At 30.8% G+C, this 15,841-nt stretch overlaps 1 protein-coding gene across 1 annotated transcript in view; it reads left to right on the forward strand.

The window, feature by feature from the left end:
• The window catches only part of LOC142330075 (aminopeptidase N-like), a 44,179-nt gene that overhangs the window by 344 nt on the left and 27,994 nt on the right, over positions 1–15,841 (forward strand). The window contains exons 2-3 of the mRNA XM_075375124.1: positions 7,486–7,748; positions 14,258–14,471. Of these exons, the coding sequence (XP_075231239.1) occupies positions 7,503–7,748; positions 14,258–14,471 (460 nt within the window). The 5' untranslated portion in view covers positions 7,486–7,502. The remainder of the gene's footprint in view (positions 1–7,485; positions 7,749–14,257; positions 14,472–15,841) is intronic.

A 15,841-nucleotide genomic window follows, 5' to 3' on the forward strand; every position in this document is an offset into this window, starting at 1 on the left:
CATCTGTACGTATGTACGAGTATCTCGCATAACTCAAAAATTATTAGCTGTAGGATGTTGAAATTTTGGATTTAGGACTGTTTTATCATCTAGTTGTGCACTTCCCCATTTGATTGCAATAGACTGGACCAAAAGTCTCCAATAAAAGCCCAAAATCCAAAACATTTTTACTTTTTCTTAACTGTAGTAATAAGCTATAAGTAATATCATTGAGAACTTTTCAATGATATATTACAAGTGGTACTTATTTTCGTTAGTTCCAGAGTTATAGCCCAATAAAATTTTAATTAATGAACTATTTGGATCTTACAAGGGAAAGGCACATCAGTTTGAGTCAGACTTCATTTCCATTTTTGTTTTTTTTTTAATTTAAATATATTAATTTATTAATAATTATTAACCTTTGATTGTAAAAAAAATTTAAAATTAATAATTCAATAACAAAAAAAAATATGAAAAGAAAATTAAAAAAATTTGTTATAAAAAATATATGTAATTTAATAGGTGTAAAAGGAAGTCATGTAGTGTTCACATCAGATTTTTTCATTAAGTGACAGTATATATGACTTTGTTACACCCTACATTCCTACATTCACAATAAAGAATGTGTTACTGCCTATTACCCAGTAACAAAGTGGTACTGAGAGAGAATTGAGAAACTGATAGCAATAAAATTATTTGTTATAATTATATCAATCTTTTCATCAATCATTCATTTTCAATCTTTTCATTATCAATCATTCTTCTTGGAATGAAGCATTAATCTACATTATTCCCACACCACTTAAGTAAATCTTCATAACTTTAAGTATGGCTAAAATTCATTATAAATATCACTATTGTGCTTATTAATTTATTCATAACCTTTGTTCAGGGGTTTGGAGAAAAGAAGGTTGGCTGTTCATCTTAACTGATTTTATTCTTTACTGAACCTGATTTTTTTTATTTGATTCTTTATTACCTAAGTAATTTTATCTTTTGTTTGTTATTTTGCAACACCTAAATAAACCACTTGAAATGTTTTGAATGACAATAAGAATGATGAATGATCTAGTGATTAAATATGAGCTAACGTCTTAAATAAGCAATAGAGGTTTGAGTGACATTTATCAACTGTCAGTGTATTGACTGCCAAAAATAATCAATGGATGATCAGAAATTGGTAAAGGGTTATGAGAACTACAAGGCAAATTCTATAAGATAATTGAGAAAACTCTTAACGAAGACCACATCAATCATTGAAGTTAGTAAAGGTGAATGAATGGTGTTGAAGCATTTAAGTATTGCCATAGAAATTTTGTAGAAATGGGCAAAGCTTATTAGTCATTAAATTGTTTGGTGGTTTCATAATCAAATAGTCTTAGCTATTCCAGTCATGTTGTTGAATCATATTCAACATACAAAATTTTGTTTGGTGTGCTGCTGTCAAAGCATAGTCAATATCTATAAAGCAAGCCTCTCACTGTTCCTAATTTCTGACAGAAAAATTTTGGATTAGTTTGACTGCCTGACACACCATCAGAATTGTACATTTGTAGTATCGTTTAAGTTAAAATTTGTTTGTTCTCAGTACAGTTGATTTCCTTTCAAGGTGATTTTTTTTTAACATTTTACAGTTCCAGTATTTCTTTTTTTATTTTAATTCAATTTTCAAATTATAATATAGTTAAATAACTTAAATTGCTTCACATATTCAAAATAGTAAATTAAAAAAAACTCAATTTGTAAAAATTCAATATAAAAAAAATCTTTTTGTATCCTTAGAAAAATATTTCCATCCTTAATATTACACAGTTATTTACATTTATTTTGCATAAGAAATTTTACATGATGTTTCATTTTATTTTTTGGTTTTCAGTAAAAAATATTCTTTATCAGTAGTTTACTTTAAAAAAAATCGCAGAAACATGACACTCTTTTTTTCTGCAAACTTACTGAAATGGTATGAAACGGACCGTGTAATTGTAGTAATAAAAGATTCATCAAGAATAAATTGCATTATACATTCAATTTTTTATTTACAGATGAAAAATAAAAGTATTATAACTGCATCTAACTACTAAGAACTGCCAGCCTATGTGGTGTGATTGGTAGCATCTCAGACTTTCATCTGGAGGTCCCGAGTTGAGTCCCTGTCAGGCGTGGAATTTTCATACGCTAAAAAAAATTGTCATTCATTTCATCCTCTAAAGCAGTACCTAACAATGGTCCCAGGGGTTAAAATAAAATTTAAAAAACTACTAAGAGATAAATCATTTTAAGAGTTACAATTTTTTTCTTCTTTATTTTTATTTCTTATATATAATGGACAGAATATATAATTTTAGTTTTATAATTTGTTATAAAATGAAATTTTAGTTTGTTTTTATTGTTTTATTTTTATCCTTATGACTTAATTCTGTTTTATAAAAATTTATTTATTATAACAATCCTAATGTCTACAAGTAAGGCAGTTAATTAATTTGTTTTTTATCAATTTGTTATATCACATTTAATTTATTTGTCACATTTCTTTAGATAATAATTAAATTTTCTTTATCTTCTTTGTTTCAATTTTTACAAGCTGTTAATAGTACCACTGATGATGATTTAAAGGAGGTTTGTTTTCTCAACCATAAGCCCCATATTTCAAAACAAATTCAACCCCAGAATTTTTGGAGAGTCTTTAGAGATAGTTGCTATGTTATATTTTAGCCTGTGTTGCAGTTAATTGATGTTTCTGGGATTTGTGATGAAAAAAATATGTATATGTTTCCTTATGCCTAGTAGTTACAGAAATTAGTGACATCCTGACCCCTGTAGGGGAAGACACTCTCCGTTCCTAGCTTTTATGGGCTTTACCGGAGGTCATCTTCGAAACCTCAGCTTTTGACATATTCCAGTCCGCCTCACCCAGGATGCCACTGATGTAACTGCCACGAATGACATTTCCAACAGTGTACTACTATTTAATGAACTCAAAACAAAGCACATCTTACTGAGTCTTAAGTAAGACTGAAAGAATTGAACTAAACAAAGGAACTGAACTACCTACTGTAAAAGGTAAAAGTGATTTCAACACACAACACAAAACATAAAATATTACACATAACTATAATAACACAGTAACATAAAACAAAACAAAGAACAAAAATATAATTAATAAAATGAAACATCAACAAAAACAGAATACAAGAGAAATCCAAGCAAAGTTCTAGATATCCTCAGCAATTCTTTCCTTTGCTAACTACACTATATAAAACTCTCCACTATCGCCTATTCGGCCAGGCTCCAGTTTACACAGAGAGATCCAACACCGACCCGATAAGATCAAGCCAACAGATGGTCTCTGTGCATATTAACTCGTACTTCGAGCACTCATAAAAAATGTGGTAGGTTTCATCCAATTGTCCACACTGAGGACACATCCCAGAATCTAACTGGCCAAATTTCTGCATTCTGTCCCTAAAAGCCCGATGCCTGGAAAGAAATTGCGTCACATATTTATTAGGGTGTATGCAAGAGGTGTCTCATAAACCAACATTTGGAAAGAGATCATGCACGTAACGCCCACCCTCTGCCTCATCCTATATAGCCTGCCACAAACTTCTCTTCAAACGCCCATACTAACAGGACTGAATCTCCAGCCCTCCCATTACCTTTAGAAAACTTCTTAATCATTAATTGATCTTTATTCTTTCCAGCCTGTGAAGAACTGGACGCACCTGCTCGTGACCCCTCATTCCCAGAAGAGGATGAACAGTCGTCGAGCCTAATTTCATTCATTCCCGTAATCTCCTCGCTAGGTTTAACCTGCTTGGACTTACCATTTTTTCCTTTATGATTTCTGAAATCATAAACACAACAAAATCAGTATCCTAAACAGTGTTAACTAATTAAAATTAAACAAAAACAATGTTTACAAACTATAAACATAAACACATAAAAACAATTGGCCAGTAACAATCACATACACTGATGACTTTTTTTTTGTTCTATTCTCCTTCATTTACCCCGCCTCCTGGAGCCAGATTAAGCAACTAAGCATAACTCAGCTCATCTCAGGGAGGGGGTCTTCGCCTCAAACTACCTCAGCAGAACACAAGGTCCCGCTCAGGTAGCCAGGACTCAGCCTTACAGTATATACCACACCTCTAATGAGAGGACTCCAGTGGGGTCCCCTCACTAGGACTCCAGTCTTAATGCACTGCCTCTAATGGGAACCCCCAAGGGGATCCCCCACCGAGACTAAGGTCTTAGATTCCCTCCTCCAGAGGCGCTGTGAAGGAGCCCTCATCCAATCATTGATGATGGATGCCAGAGCCTCCCACTCCTGGACGGGGCTGTCCCCCAGAGACACCCATCAGCACCGAGCAGGCACCCCTTCTTCACGTCGCAGATGAAGCCTTGCTCTACCTCTGGGTTCATGTCCATGCAACCGACAGGAAGGATACCAGCCTCTTGCTGGCAGTCCTTCCAAAGATGACCAGCCTCACCAGAGGTGAAACAGTGGCCACTATAGTCTGGCCCAGTACATGAATTGACCCTGTGGCCCGGCTTCCAACAGCAAAAACAAAGGTCATCAAATGAACGTCTCATAATCCTACAACCCACCTATCCAATACGGATACGTCCATCAGCCAATAATTTATCCCCAGGATAAACGTTTGCCACATTTTTTTTTAGTGACCACCTGCGTTGCACATAGGCCGGTCGCATGGACATAACTTCGATCGACACTGACTCCCCCATGATTTTCCAAAACTCTGTAATGAATTCATTCTGATTGGTGAGTACATCCACATCCTTAATAAGGATGTGGACCTTCCTACCATTCCTTCCTGTCACAGCCATAGTGGTGCCCTCGACTTTCACAGAAATATCCTTGCTTATCTGTTCAGTATCACTGCTATTGGCCTGCACCCGGATGTGGAGGTCCTCACCCGAACCCCTACGCATGGAGAAAACCCCGACTTCAAGTAGATGTGTGGTGTAAGTGAGAATGTGACGGATCCGTAATCATGCACACACTGATGACATTGACCAATAGCAAACTACATACAAATAAAGATTGTTGCTATCAACAATAGCTGTTAAAAAAAAATAACGTCTACTTAATAAAAAATAAATGTCAGAAACTGAAGTAACATAAACAATAAAAGAAACAAATATACAACAAAACACAGTAGAACGTAGAAATATTGGTTTCAACCCCGTGTGTGCCGTTCAAAGGGAATTTGAACTAATTCAAATTCCCTTTGAACTAGCCTAGATGCCCTGTCAGGCTATCTACGCAAATTAATATTAAATAAGACTAATAAAATATTTCAGAATCCCTAAAACAATTACAAAACAATAAACCAAATCATAGTGAACTACCAGGTTGTAAAACATTATTGTATTAGAACACGACATGACTTGAGAACATTTCCTTTAACACACCCATTGTTGTCAGTTCAGTGTGAGCATTACCTTATATGACAATTATTTTTATGATGATGATGCTGTTGTTTTATAAATGCCCACAAACTTTGATATAACACTCTGTAACTACAATTTTATCATGGTCTTCAAAGATATGTGGGTCTATGATTCTGTGATAAAAATTGTTGTTGAATTATTATTAGGATTATTACTGGACTATATAGAACTGATTATTTAAAATGTATTTATGACAGTGGAGTATATAATAGCATAGCCCACAAACTAAACTTTCAATTGACATAGTGTATTATAGGACATTTCATATCAGTTGTAGAAGCTTTCCTTAAAAGCGTAGGAATACCATTGATATAACTCAGCATGTCTATTCATATTTCAGCATTCATCCCCATGGATCCCACAACTAGTAGAAAAACAACATATCTGTTGATTAAATAAATATTTCTCTTAACAATTAGATCAATAGCACTCAATTTTTCATGGATTAAATTACTGATTCTGCTACAACATACTATGAACTGTCATTTTAAGATATTGCACCAAGAGAACCTGCATGTTTTCTCAGTGAACACTATGAGATGGGTTCCCTAATTGTTTCAAAATTTTCTTCAGTTCTGGTGGAGTGATTTGAACCAAAAGATTTTATTGTTAATACAGAATCATGCTGATAGAAATTTTTAAACAGCATTTCTGTTATCTTTCTACTGGTTGTGTATCCATAGGGATGAGTGCTGAAATGTGAATAAAAGACATGCTGGGTTCTATCAATAAATAGTATTGCCACATTTTTAAAGAAAGCTTCTACAACCAATGTAAAATATCCTTTAATAAAATATGTCATTTGAAATTTTACTCTCTGGGAACAGTTTACTCCCCCCCCCCCACAATTCATATGGATACTGGCTTATTCTCATAGATGTTTTTAATAATCAGTTCTAAATATATAGAACACTCATAATGGTAATCTTTCAATTTTATTTAAAATCTTAAACTGTTAGATTTTATTTAAAATCTTAAATTGTTAGATATTATTTAAAATGTAAACTTTAAGATTTTACTTAAAATCTAAAATGTTAACTTATTTAGCTATTATAGTTTCAAAAGTGCTGTTTATTAGACAATATCTGCTTCTTTTTTCTTCTTTTCATTTATTTATTTCATCTATTTACTTATCTTCTTGCATTTATATATTTTTTTCCTCAGAGTCCACTGATTATGACTGTTTAACCATCAAAGCGGCCATTTACTTTTCAGTCAGTCAACATAATTAAACTTTGTATTCCTTTCAGAATTTATAACAATAAAAATTCCACAAAATGCATGGTATATAAATATTTACTTGATATAAAATATAATTTTTTATATATTTATTTTAATATATAAAATATAATTAGATTAGTAAAACTTACGATATTAATTTCCAGTAACTAGTTTTTGCAGTATCCTACATCATCAGTTTTATTAAAATCAATATATATTACATTAAACCATAATATTTAAATTGTTTGTCAATTTATTCAAAATTGTTTTATATTTTTGAAATTTTGAATAATATTATGAACTTCATGTAAATTTTGCTGTCTAGTATTGAAAAAATATTTATTTGTATAATTTATATATACTATAGCAATAAGGTATAGAATTGTGATTTCAAAATGTGAAAGGTATATTTACTTCAACTATACCAAACGAAGTCATTTAAGTTTCATAACTTTCTCTGCTTAAAAATCTTCACTCTTTGAAAAAAATCTTTATCATTAAGGAGTGTCACATGTGAGCATGTGATTTACATTCTTACATATTATTTTGAGAGTTGACAAGTGTTTTGTTAAGTTGCTTATAACTATTACGAATATGATGTCCAACTTTCATACGATGAATGTTATGATCATATGAATGGTAATTTAAACGTAGATGATCATTATTTTTCATTTTGTCACATAAAATATTTGTTTATAAAATTTTCAGGTAGCTTAAAAAGTATAATCTCAAAATATTCATTTTAGCTTTGTGATTTGTAATTTTACTGTGTAATACATTTATGCTAAATTAATTGTTTTGCAGGTGCCTTGTTGTTTCGAATGATATCTCTTATTTTGGGTGAAAATCTATTTCAACAAGGTATAAGTAGTTTTTTTGCAACTAATAACGATGGATTCATCAATAGTGATCTTTGGAAACTACTTACAATTGCAGGACATAGATCAGGTGCTCTATCTATAAATGTACGATTTCAGGATGTTGTAGATTCATGGGTTGTACTTCCTGGATTTCCAGTTCTAGTTGTTGATTATAATAACAATGAGGAAAAAGTTGCTTTACATCAGGTATGCAGCTTATTTGACTTTATTAAATGTTTCTTGTTTTGCATAAATGTGCTTAGTCAAAAAAGTTGCTTTTCATTTTTTTGGATTTCCTAATGTTTCATCCTTTTTTTAGTAGTTATCACTGAAAATGAAAGTTATTTTAAGTAAATGAAAGTTTACTATTCTGTTGTTATTTATAAGATTTTTAACCACTAACCACATTGATACAGGTTGTATCAATAAAACTGAAATAATTTATTATAAGCTTCTTTCTCTGATGATATAAAAGGCAAAACAGATCTAACTAAAAATTTGATGAAACATATCTCTGTGTACAATATTTTCTTTTCAGGAGAAATGAAAGTAAGTAGAAATTGTTTATACATCTTTTTCATTTATCCACCTTGTGACTTTTGATGAAATATGTATTTCGATACGCATTTTGTAATATACATTTTGTTATGAGGCGTATTATGGAGGTTGTCTGAATTATTGTATCATGGAGTTCACATATTAACCTTAGATACACTAAAATAAATAAAAATATATTCCTCATTGCATATTTAAGTATTTCAGATCGTACTGGCAATATTATAATAATGTATCTTAAAAATGCTAAGAATATACTGACATGGCTATATTGTAATTTGAATTTTTTACAACTTAACCTCTATTGTTTAATAGTCTATATTATCTCATTAGTATTCTACATTATCATTAAATAATAATAGATGTTGATTGTTTTTGTCCTTACTAGTTTTTAAAGTTTCAAATTCTTCAAATGCATTGATGTAGAAGCTTTTACATATCATATCTTAATATAAATAAACTCATTGTTTGTGTATATGTGATCGTGTGGATGGGTATTTATGTACAAAGCCATCTATGAAGTAAAAGGCATTTTTGTTTTATAACAACTCTATTGTATTTAACTTTTTAAATGCATCATAATCTACATTTTTTAAGCTATTTCTCCCCACACTTAACTCATAAGTTCAAACATTACAGGAAATTTAACACCTGAACATTACATTTCATGTACTTACAGGAAATTTATCACTAAGTTCTAATGGGAAATACTGGTTCTCTTTAGAATGTCTGTCAATCTGCTTTTTCAGCTGTTTGTTAATGAGAGTACGACATTCTGAGCATTGCTCATCATGAACAGATGTCCTCCGTGTTATAAATCAACAATACCCTTAAATCAACATTTCTTTATGTTTCTTTCATTCATTACACTGTCACCATATACAGAAGTATTTTGACAATGCATTTTCACAGGATGAACAATTTATGCATTCAAAGAATATAAATATGACTGATCGTACCTCACAGTCGGCAGGATTTTCAATTTTTTTATTCATTATAAACACATACAAGGTCACTCTTTGACGCAGTACACCTACAAAATTTCATAAATTGCTAACAGAACAACTTAGACTAGCTGGCCTTGATCTATTGTTGTGACTGAAACTGCTATGTGAAAATGGTTCTTACTTTCTGAACAACTTACGTTTATTTGTTCCATATTTTCTCCTAAACCACAGGATCAATTACTGACAAACTTGGGACAATTATTATTTATTAACTGAGCAAAATACTGTGGGTGTTAGACACTCCTATCAAAACTACTGCAGGACGGATGGGGGGGTGAGAACCTTAAAACATTATAATAGGTTAAACATTATAAGAGATTATCATTCTGGAAATTTTTTAACTAGAACCTCTAGCTAGACCAGTCTGGATTCTTTTGAATGTTTGTAGAACGTTTTGGAGCATACTTCCAATAGAGAAGATCTCGAAAGTTCTTTAACAATATAAAAGGTGTGAGATATCAGTTGCTTCAGTTTGAACATAAAAGTGAATAAGTTAAGATTGAAATGCAATGTATAAAACTTAGTTTCTTGATGGTGAGGGAATTCAGATCATAGTGTTCAGTAAAATTTCAGATAATATTATCATTGACAAGTGTATAAACTTGAACATAGTGATTTGTATGTCTAAAAAAAATGTAGGTCCATGGTCAAATTTAACCAAAAACGAAGAAAACAAAGCTTTCTTAAGCAGATGAAACAGATGATCATTGACAGCAATGGCTTCAGATTATGTAAGAACATGCCAGAACACTGCAGGTGGCTGAATCTGAGGACTTACAAGAACGTCATCTTCAAGAAACGGGCACATGCTAGCACATTGAAGGTAACTGAATCTGAATCTGAGGGATCAATATGAATGTAATATTCAAGAAATTTAGGCAAACACTAGCACATTGCGGGTGGTTGAATCTGAAAACCAACATGAATGTCATCTTCAAGCAAAGCAGAAAAAGCTAGCACATTGGGGGTGGCTAATCTAAGGACCTAAGGACCAACGAGAATGTCGGTCATCATATGCAAAGGAGATTTTGCTCTGGAAAGTTGGTGACAATTTTTTAAAAAAGAAATGGATGCGCCTATGAAGAAATTATGACTTTAACAACTTGGATATAAAGGTAGTGTATAAATGTATATAATACAGACATGAATAGCTTTACATATATATGCAAAAGTATAAAATTAGTTTTGAAATTTGCATAATTACATGATATTTTTATAATTAATTGGCGGGTATAATTTGATTTTGTATCGTCTGTTATGTTTAATTATTAGAAATTTTCATATTAAATTTGAATGAATAATCCTTGAAATGTTTTATAAAGATTTATTTAGACTGGGAGAGATGAAGTATGTATCTTTTTGAAATTAAATTTGTAGGTGGGATATTTTGTAGTAACCATAGCTGATTGACAGGCACAAAAGAATGTTGATATTATCAATGAGATTCCTATTGCTCAGGCTTCATGCATAGACAGTTGAATAAGTTGACGGATAATAATGTATCGGAGTCCTTTTCTTGGTCTCTCAGTAACAGTACTGAATAATAGTGTAAAAGATTAGAATGACTTAATTGAAAATATTTACTCGTTTAAAATTGGGTAAAGAATGGGCAATTATATTTTGGGAAACATGGTTGTAATGATAATTAGAGAGGATTTGATGTTTATGAACCTGGGGTTGTTTAGTTACTGTGAATTTCCTACTGATGGCTCCAGTACATATTATTATAGTCTTTATTTATTGATCTCTAACCAACTAATAATAATGAATGTTTTAAAATATTTACAAGTAAAAATTAATTTTACTTGTTATTAACGCGTATCAGATGCAGAAATCTCATCTTACATTGTAGATGCTGAGGATTTTAGTATCAATCTGTTGAAGTTTACAGTGCTCCCGGGATATATCGTGAATAAATTAAATTTTCCTCACCATATTTTTAATGAAAAGTTATTTCTTTTATTGGAAAATTTTTTCTTATTATTAAATTTAATCTGTAAAATTGGATAGAAAATTGTAAACAAGTCGTAATTCAAAATGTTGGAGTATTGAAAAAGTTTTGCTCCCTAGACAGAAACATACAGAAACAGAAAACAAATTAAATTATCAACGTGATACAACTTGAATAAGTTTAATCAATTTTACATTCGGAAACCCGTAAGTTAAACATCTCTCTTCTGGTACTGTAAGTAGATTTAGATGAAATGTCTTGCTCATTCACATATCTACATATGATTACATATATTAATGAACCTTCAAAATATTACTTAAAACAATTATTTTTTTTGTTAATGGGCTGATGAGATTTGTTTCATATAATGCCTTATTGGGAAACATAAAATTTTTTTTCAGTTACATTTCCTTTGTTCCTCTGTGTGTGTGTGTGTGTGTGTGTGTGTGTGTGTGTGTGTGTGTGTGTGTGTGTGTGTGTGTGTGTGTGTGTGTGTGCGTGCATGCGTGCGTGCGTGCGTGTGTGTGTGTGTGTGTGTGTGTGCGTGTGTGCACACATGTGTGTAATATAAATGTGGTACATATATGTTTGAATAAATTTAAAAAAATATTCTATACCTGCAGATCTTTAATTAATTATCCTATATTAAAGAGCAGTGTTTATTAACCCCATGCCTAACACGCTCAGAATGTACTTATTTGAAAGTCAAATGTGAATTTCAAAAACCGTGCCCAGAAGTTTCCTATTTTAATTGTTTGGTGGTGAACTCTAATTTTTTTTTTGGCACTTGCATATTTTAATAAATTTAAAACTTGTTTTTTCATTACTGGTCTTAAATGCTGCTTTTTTGGCTGAGCAGAGAGTTTTTCATCCAGCTTCAGGCAATCAGTATTGAATATTTGTCCTTTGTATATTTGTTCCACTGGCTGTTAGTTATTAATTTAAGTGCCTCATAAAAAATGTAAACATGTAATAAAGTATGAAATTTGTATGTATATGAAATATGAAAGAACGCTCACATTCTGTTTAAGTATGATATTTACCTACATATAGCTTTACTTGATTATATATGTTTATTTGACTTAAGATTTTTTTTTATTTTCATTGTTAAAAAAGTTAATTTCATTCTACACAGCATGGAAATAATTATTAGTAATAAAGTTATCATTCAGTGAAGCCATTAGTTTTATTATCTCAATATAAAGGTGTAACTGATTGGTTGTTCACATATAAATGTGTAAAAAATTAATTTATTAAATTTTTAAAGATATTAATTTGTTATTTATTATCTTCACAAAGTAAAATTCCATGTCACATTATTTCTTGTACATAACTAACTACAAATTTATTGTATTACAATTTTCTTAACTTTAATATATATTTTATTATGGCTTTCTCATTGTATAAAGAGCATAAGGAAAGTTTTGCAGTATGAACATCAGAGTAAGATCATCATAATCAGTTACAAGTTAGCACATTTAGACAAGACCTACATTATAGCAGCTCTAGTTACTGTCTCACTGTCATGCTTTTTATCTGTCAGTAAAAAGAGGTAATGACGTTGACAAGGTCAAAAACTAAATAGCAATTCTATGCTACAATTTTACATGTGGGTTAAGAGTTGGTCAGTGTTTAGAGGAAATGACTCTGTGCTTGGAGAGGATTATCCTGATTGTACAACAATATTTAGGTTGTACCAAAGGTTTGAAAGAGGAAATTTTGGTTTAGACACTCTAAACTCAGGTCAACCATCTTAGCGACTGAGGGAAAAATTGTTGCAGTATGAAAAATGCTTTAGACAGACAGGTGTGTGACCTACCACCAAATAGTGATGTCCTTGGGCATTAATGCATCAGCAGTTGGTGCTATTCTGCAAAATGACCTTCAAATTAGAAAACTTTGTACTCTTTGGTCTATATAACTTGACAAGCAGATAGTATGTCATGTTTCATGGTGCAATGAAATGCTGAAAAAGTTTGAAAACGGAAAATTTTCCAGTGTGAACAGTATTGTGACAGGTGACAAAACTTGACCATACAGTTATGACGTTCCAACCAAGAATCAGAACCAAGTGTCAGTGTTTGTAGATGAGGAGACCCCTGAGGGTGTTAGAAAATCCAGATCAGTGAAGAAGAGAATAGTGGCCGTATTTTTTAGTATGAAAAAGGTTTTAGAGCAAATTGTGTTAGAAACTCAGAATACAGTTACAGAAAATTAGTATACCAAGGAATGCCTGTGTAAAGTTGTCGAAGCTCTGAAGAAGCTGCACCCAAACTCAAGGATGGACACATGATTTCTTCACCTCAATGATGCTCCAGCATACCGCTCCAAAGTTTGCTATGATTATTTGGCCAACAATGGAATAAAATTGTTAGAGCATCCTCCCTACAATCCTGACCTCACATGTGACTTTGCGCTGTTCCCTCAGGTGAACAACAGACTGAAAGGAAGGCATTTTATGAGCAATAATGACCTCTTAAGGGCTTGGGATGTTGTATTGCCCAGATTAATGACAAAACATGTCACAGTTTCTTTGACGACTGGTTGCAAAGGATGGTGAAGTGTATAATGTATATTGGAAATTATTTTGAAAAATATTAAAAAATAAAGTTGTATTTTGAAATTTTCCTATTGCCCTTTGTTTTTTCAATTAAAAGATTAATGTTTAGAAACTGCTACTCTGAATCTAATTGTAAATCTAATGTGTAAAAGCATCATATAATAGTACTTTATACAGATAGGACTATTCAACATCAGTGATTAGAAAAAAATTAAATAATGATTTTCTTCTACTGAATAATGAACCCAGTAGAAATTTAATGGTATAGAGATTTCCAGTGATTCTCATATAGTTTAAAGATATATTTTACAGACTAGATTGATTATTAGAGTTAAATTAATATTTTCAAGTAAAATTTGTTTAAGATTCTGCATAAACCACCCCAAATTCCTTCATGTCAAAGTTATATTTTTTCCTTGGGATGGAAATTTTTGGGTACCTTGAGTTAAAAGCTACTATTTTTTAAATATTACCTAAAGAAGATTGACTGGTTATTGATTATTCTTAAATTATGAACTAGTTAAATTACTATCAAAAGTTGACAAATATAGGATTATAGAGGTTTTCTTATTTTATTTCTGTTTTACATAATTCATTTATTATTACTGTTGTTATTAGTATGGATATTTTTTTCTTTTTACAGAAACATTTCAAGTATTCTTCTTCTTTAAATTGGAATAGTATATCATCATTGAACGACTCAAACTTTTTTATTCCTATTACATACACAACTAGTAAAGTAAAAAATTTTAAAGATGTACGTGTTGATAACTGGTTAACAGACAACGTAATAATTTTTAAGCTAAAGGATTTAGGGAATAAAGATGATTGGATAATATTTAATACTAATATATTAGGCAAGTTATATATATTCTTTATACTCTGTGATTATTCTGTAGTGAATCAGCATACTTTGATAATTTCCAGTAAATTATCTCCCTATATTGTTTTCTTGAAAAGTTATTTCTTCAACATGAAAGCTTTTTTATTACAAAAGGAAATTAATAATTGTTAAAAATTGTAATTGTTGTATAGTTGAAATATAAAAATTAATTTACTTATAAAAATAAATAATTTTTAACTTTCTGTTTTGTAGCAGACTGTAGATTTGTTTCAGATTTGTATAATTAGGTATAATTCATATATTTAAAGCTTACTAACGAGATGAGTCAATGTTGAAATAGTATTCACCTACCGTGAATAAAGTTAAATTTTCTATTTAAAAAAAAAATATAATAATAAATTGGAATTGTACAGTGAAATGTAAAAAAAAAAGGATGCAATTCAAAACTAAACTCTAAACAAAGACTAATATTTCAGTGCTTTAGTTTTAAATTTAAAATCATATAATTTATATTTACTAGATCTAGAGAATACATTTTTGGTCAACTTTGAATCTTTTAATTGGTAATTAATTAAAGCATATTTATTTTAAAATGCTCGTTATTCATTATATTGTATGTAATACAGAGTGAACAAAAAATTATCCACATGTATGAGGAAAAAATACATGGAAACCAATATATGATAAACTTTATTAAACTTTAAAAAAGAAATAAATATTAAATACTTTATAACCTAGAGTAATGAACAATTAATTACGTACATTGCTAATTTTAATAAAAGTTTGAAATGTCCTCCATTTGTAGCTGCACAGCCATCAACACATTTATTCATGGTTGCCCTTACTTTTTTAACAGATACAGTACTAATATTGAGTATTTCGATTTTACTGTTCTGTTTGAATCAGTCAGTTGTGCAAGGATTATTTCTGAACCCTTTTTCTTATTAAAAAATCCAGCTTTTTTATTAAAAAATCCAATATTTCCTGTAGTCTATGGCTAGCTATAGACTACAGGAAATGACATCCCTAAAGAATTCTTTTAGCAGCAAAATTTTGTTATTTTCTGGGTGGGCTGCCCATCATCTTACTGCAACCTACAGTTGTATTCATCTTTATCTAGCAGCCCTATGAAGTCGGTTTTAATCTGTTGGTAGCACAGATGTTACTGTTTCCAAGAAAAATATTGGACACACTATTATCTTCTCAGAAACTGAAAATCATCTTTTTAAATGTAAATCCATGGAAAACATAAGGTTTCTCTACAGTCTGTTATCAGTTGTATTGGGTGTTTACATAGCTATTTAGATGAATGCACACCATGTCACTAATGAAAATGTTTTCCACGAATCAAATATTGAAGCAAACAATTATAAATACATCATA

The sequence above is a fragment of the Lycorma delicatula genome, chromosome 9 (genome assembly GCF_047948215.1).
Source record: "Lycorma delicatula isolate Av1 chromosome 9, ASM4794821v1, whole genome shotgun sequence".
Classification (NCBI taxonomy): Eukaryota; Metazoa; Arthropoda; class Insecta; order Hemiptera; family Fulgoridae; genus Lycorma; species Lycorma delicatula.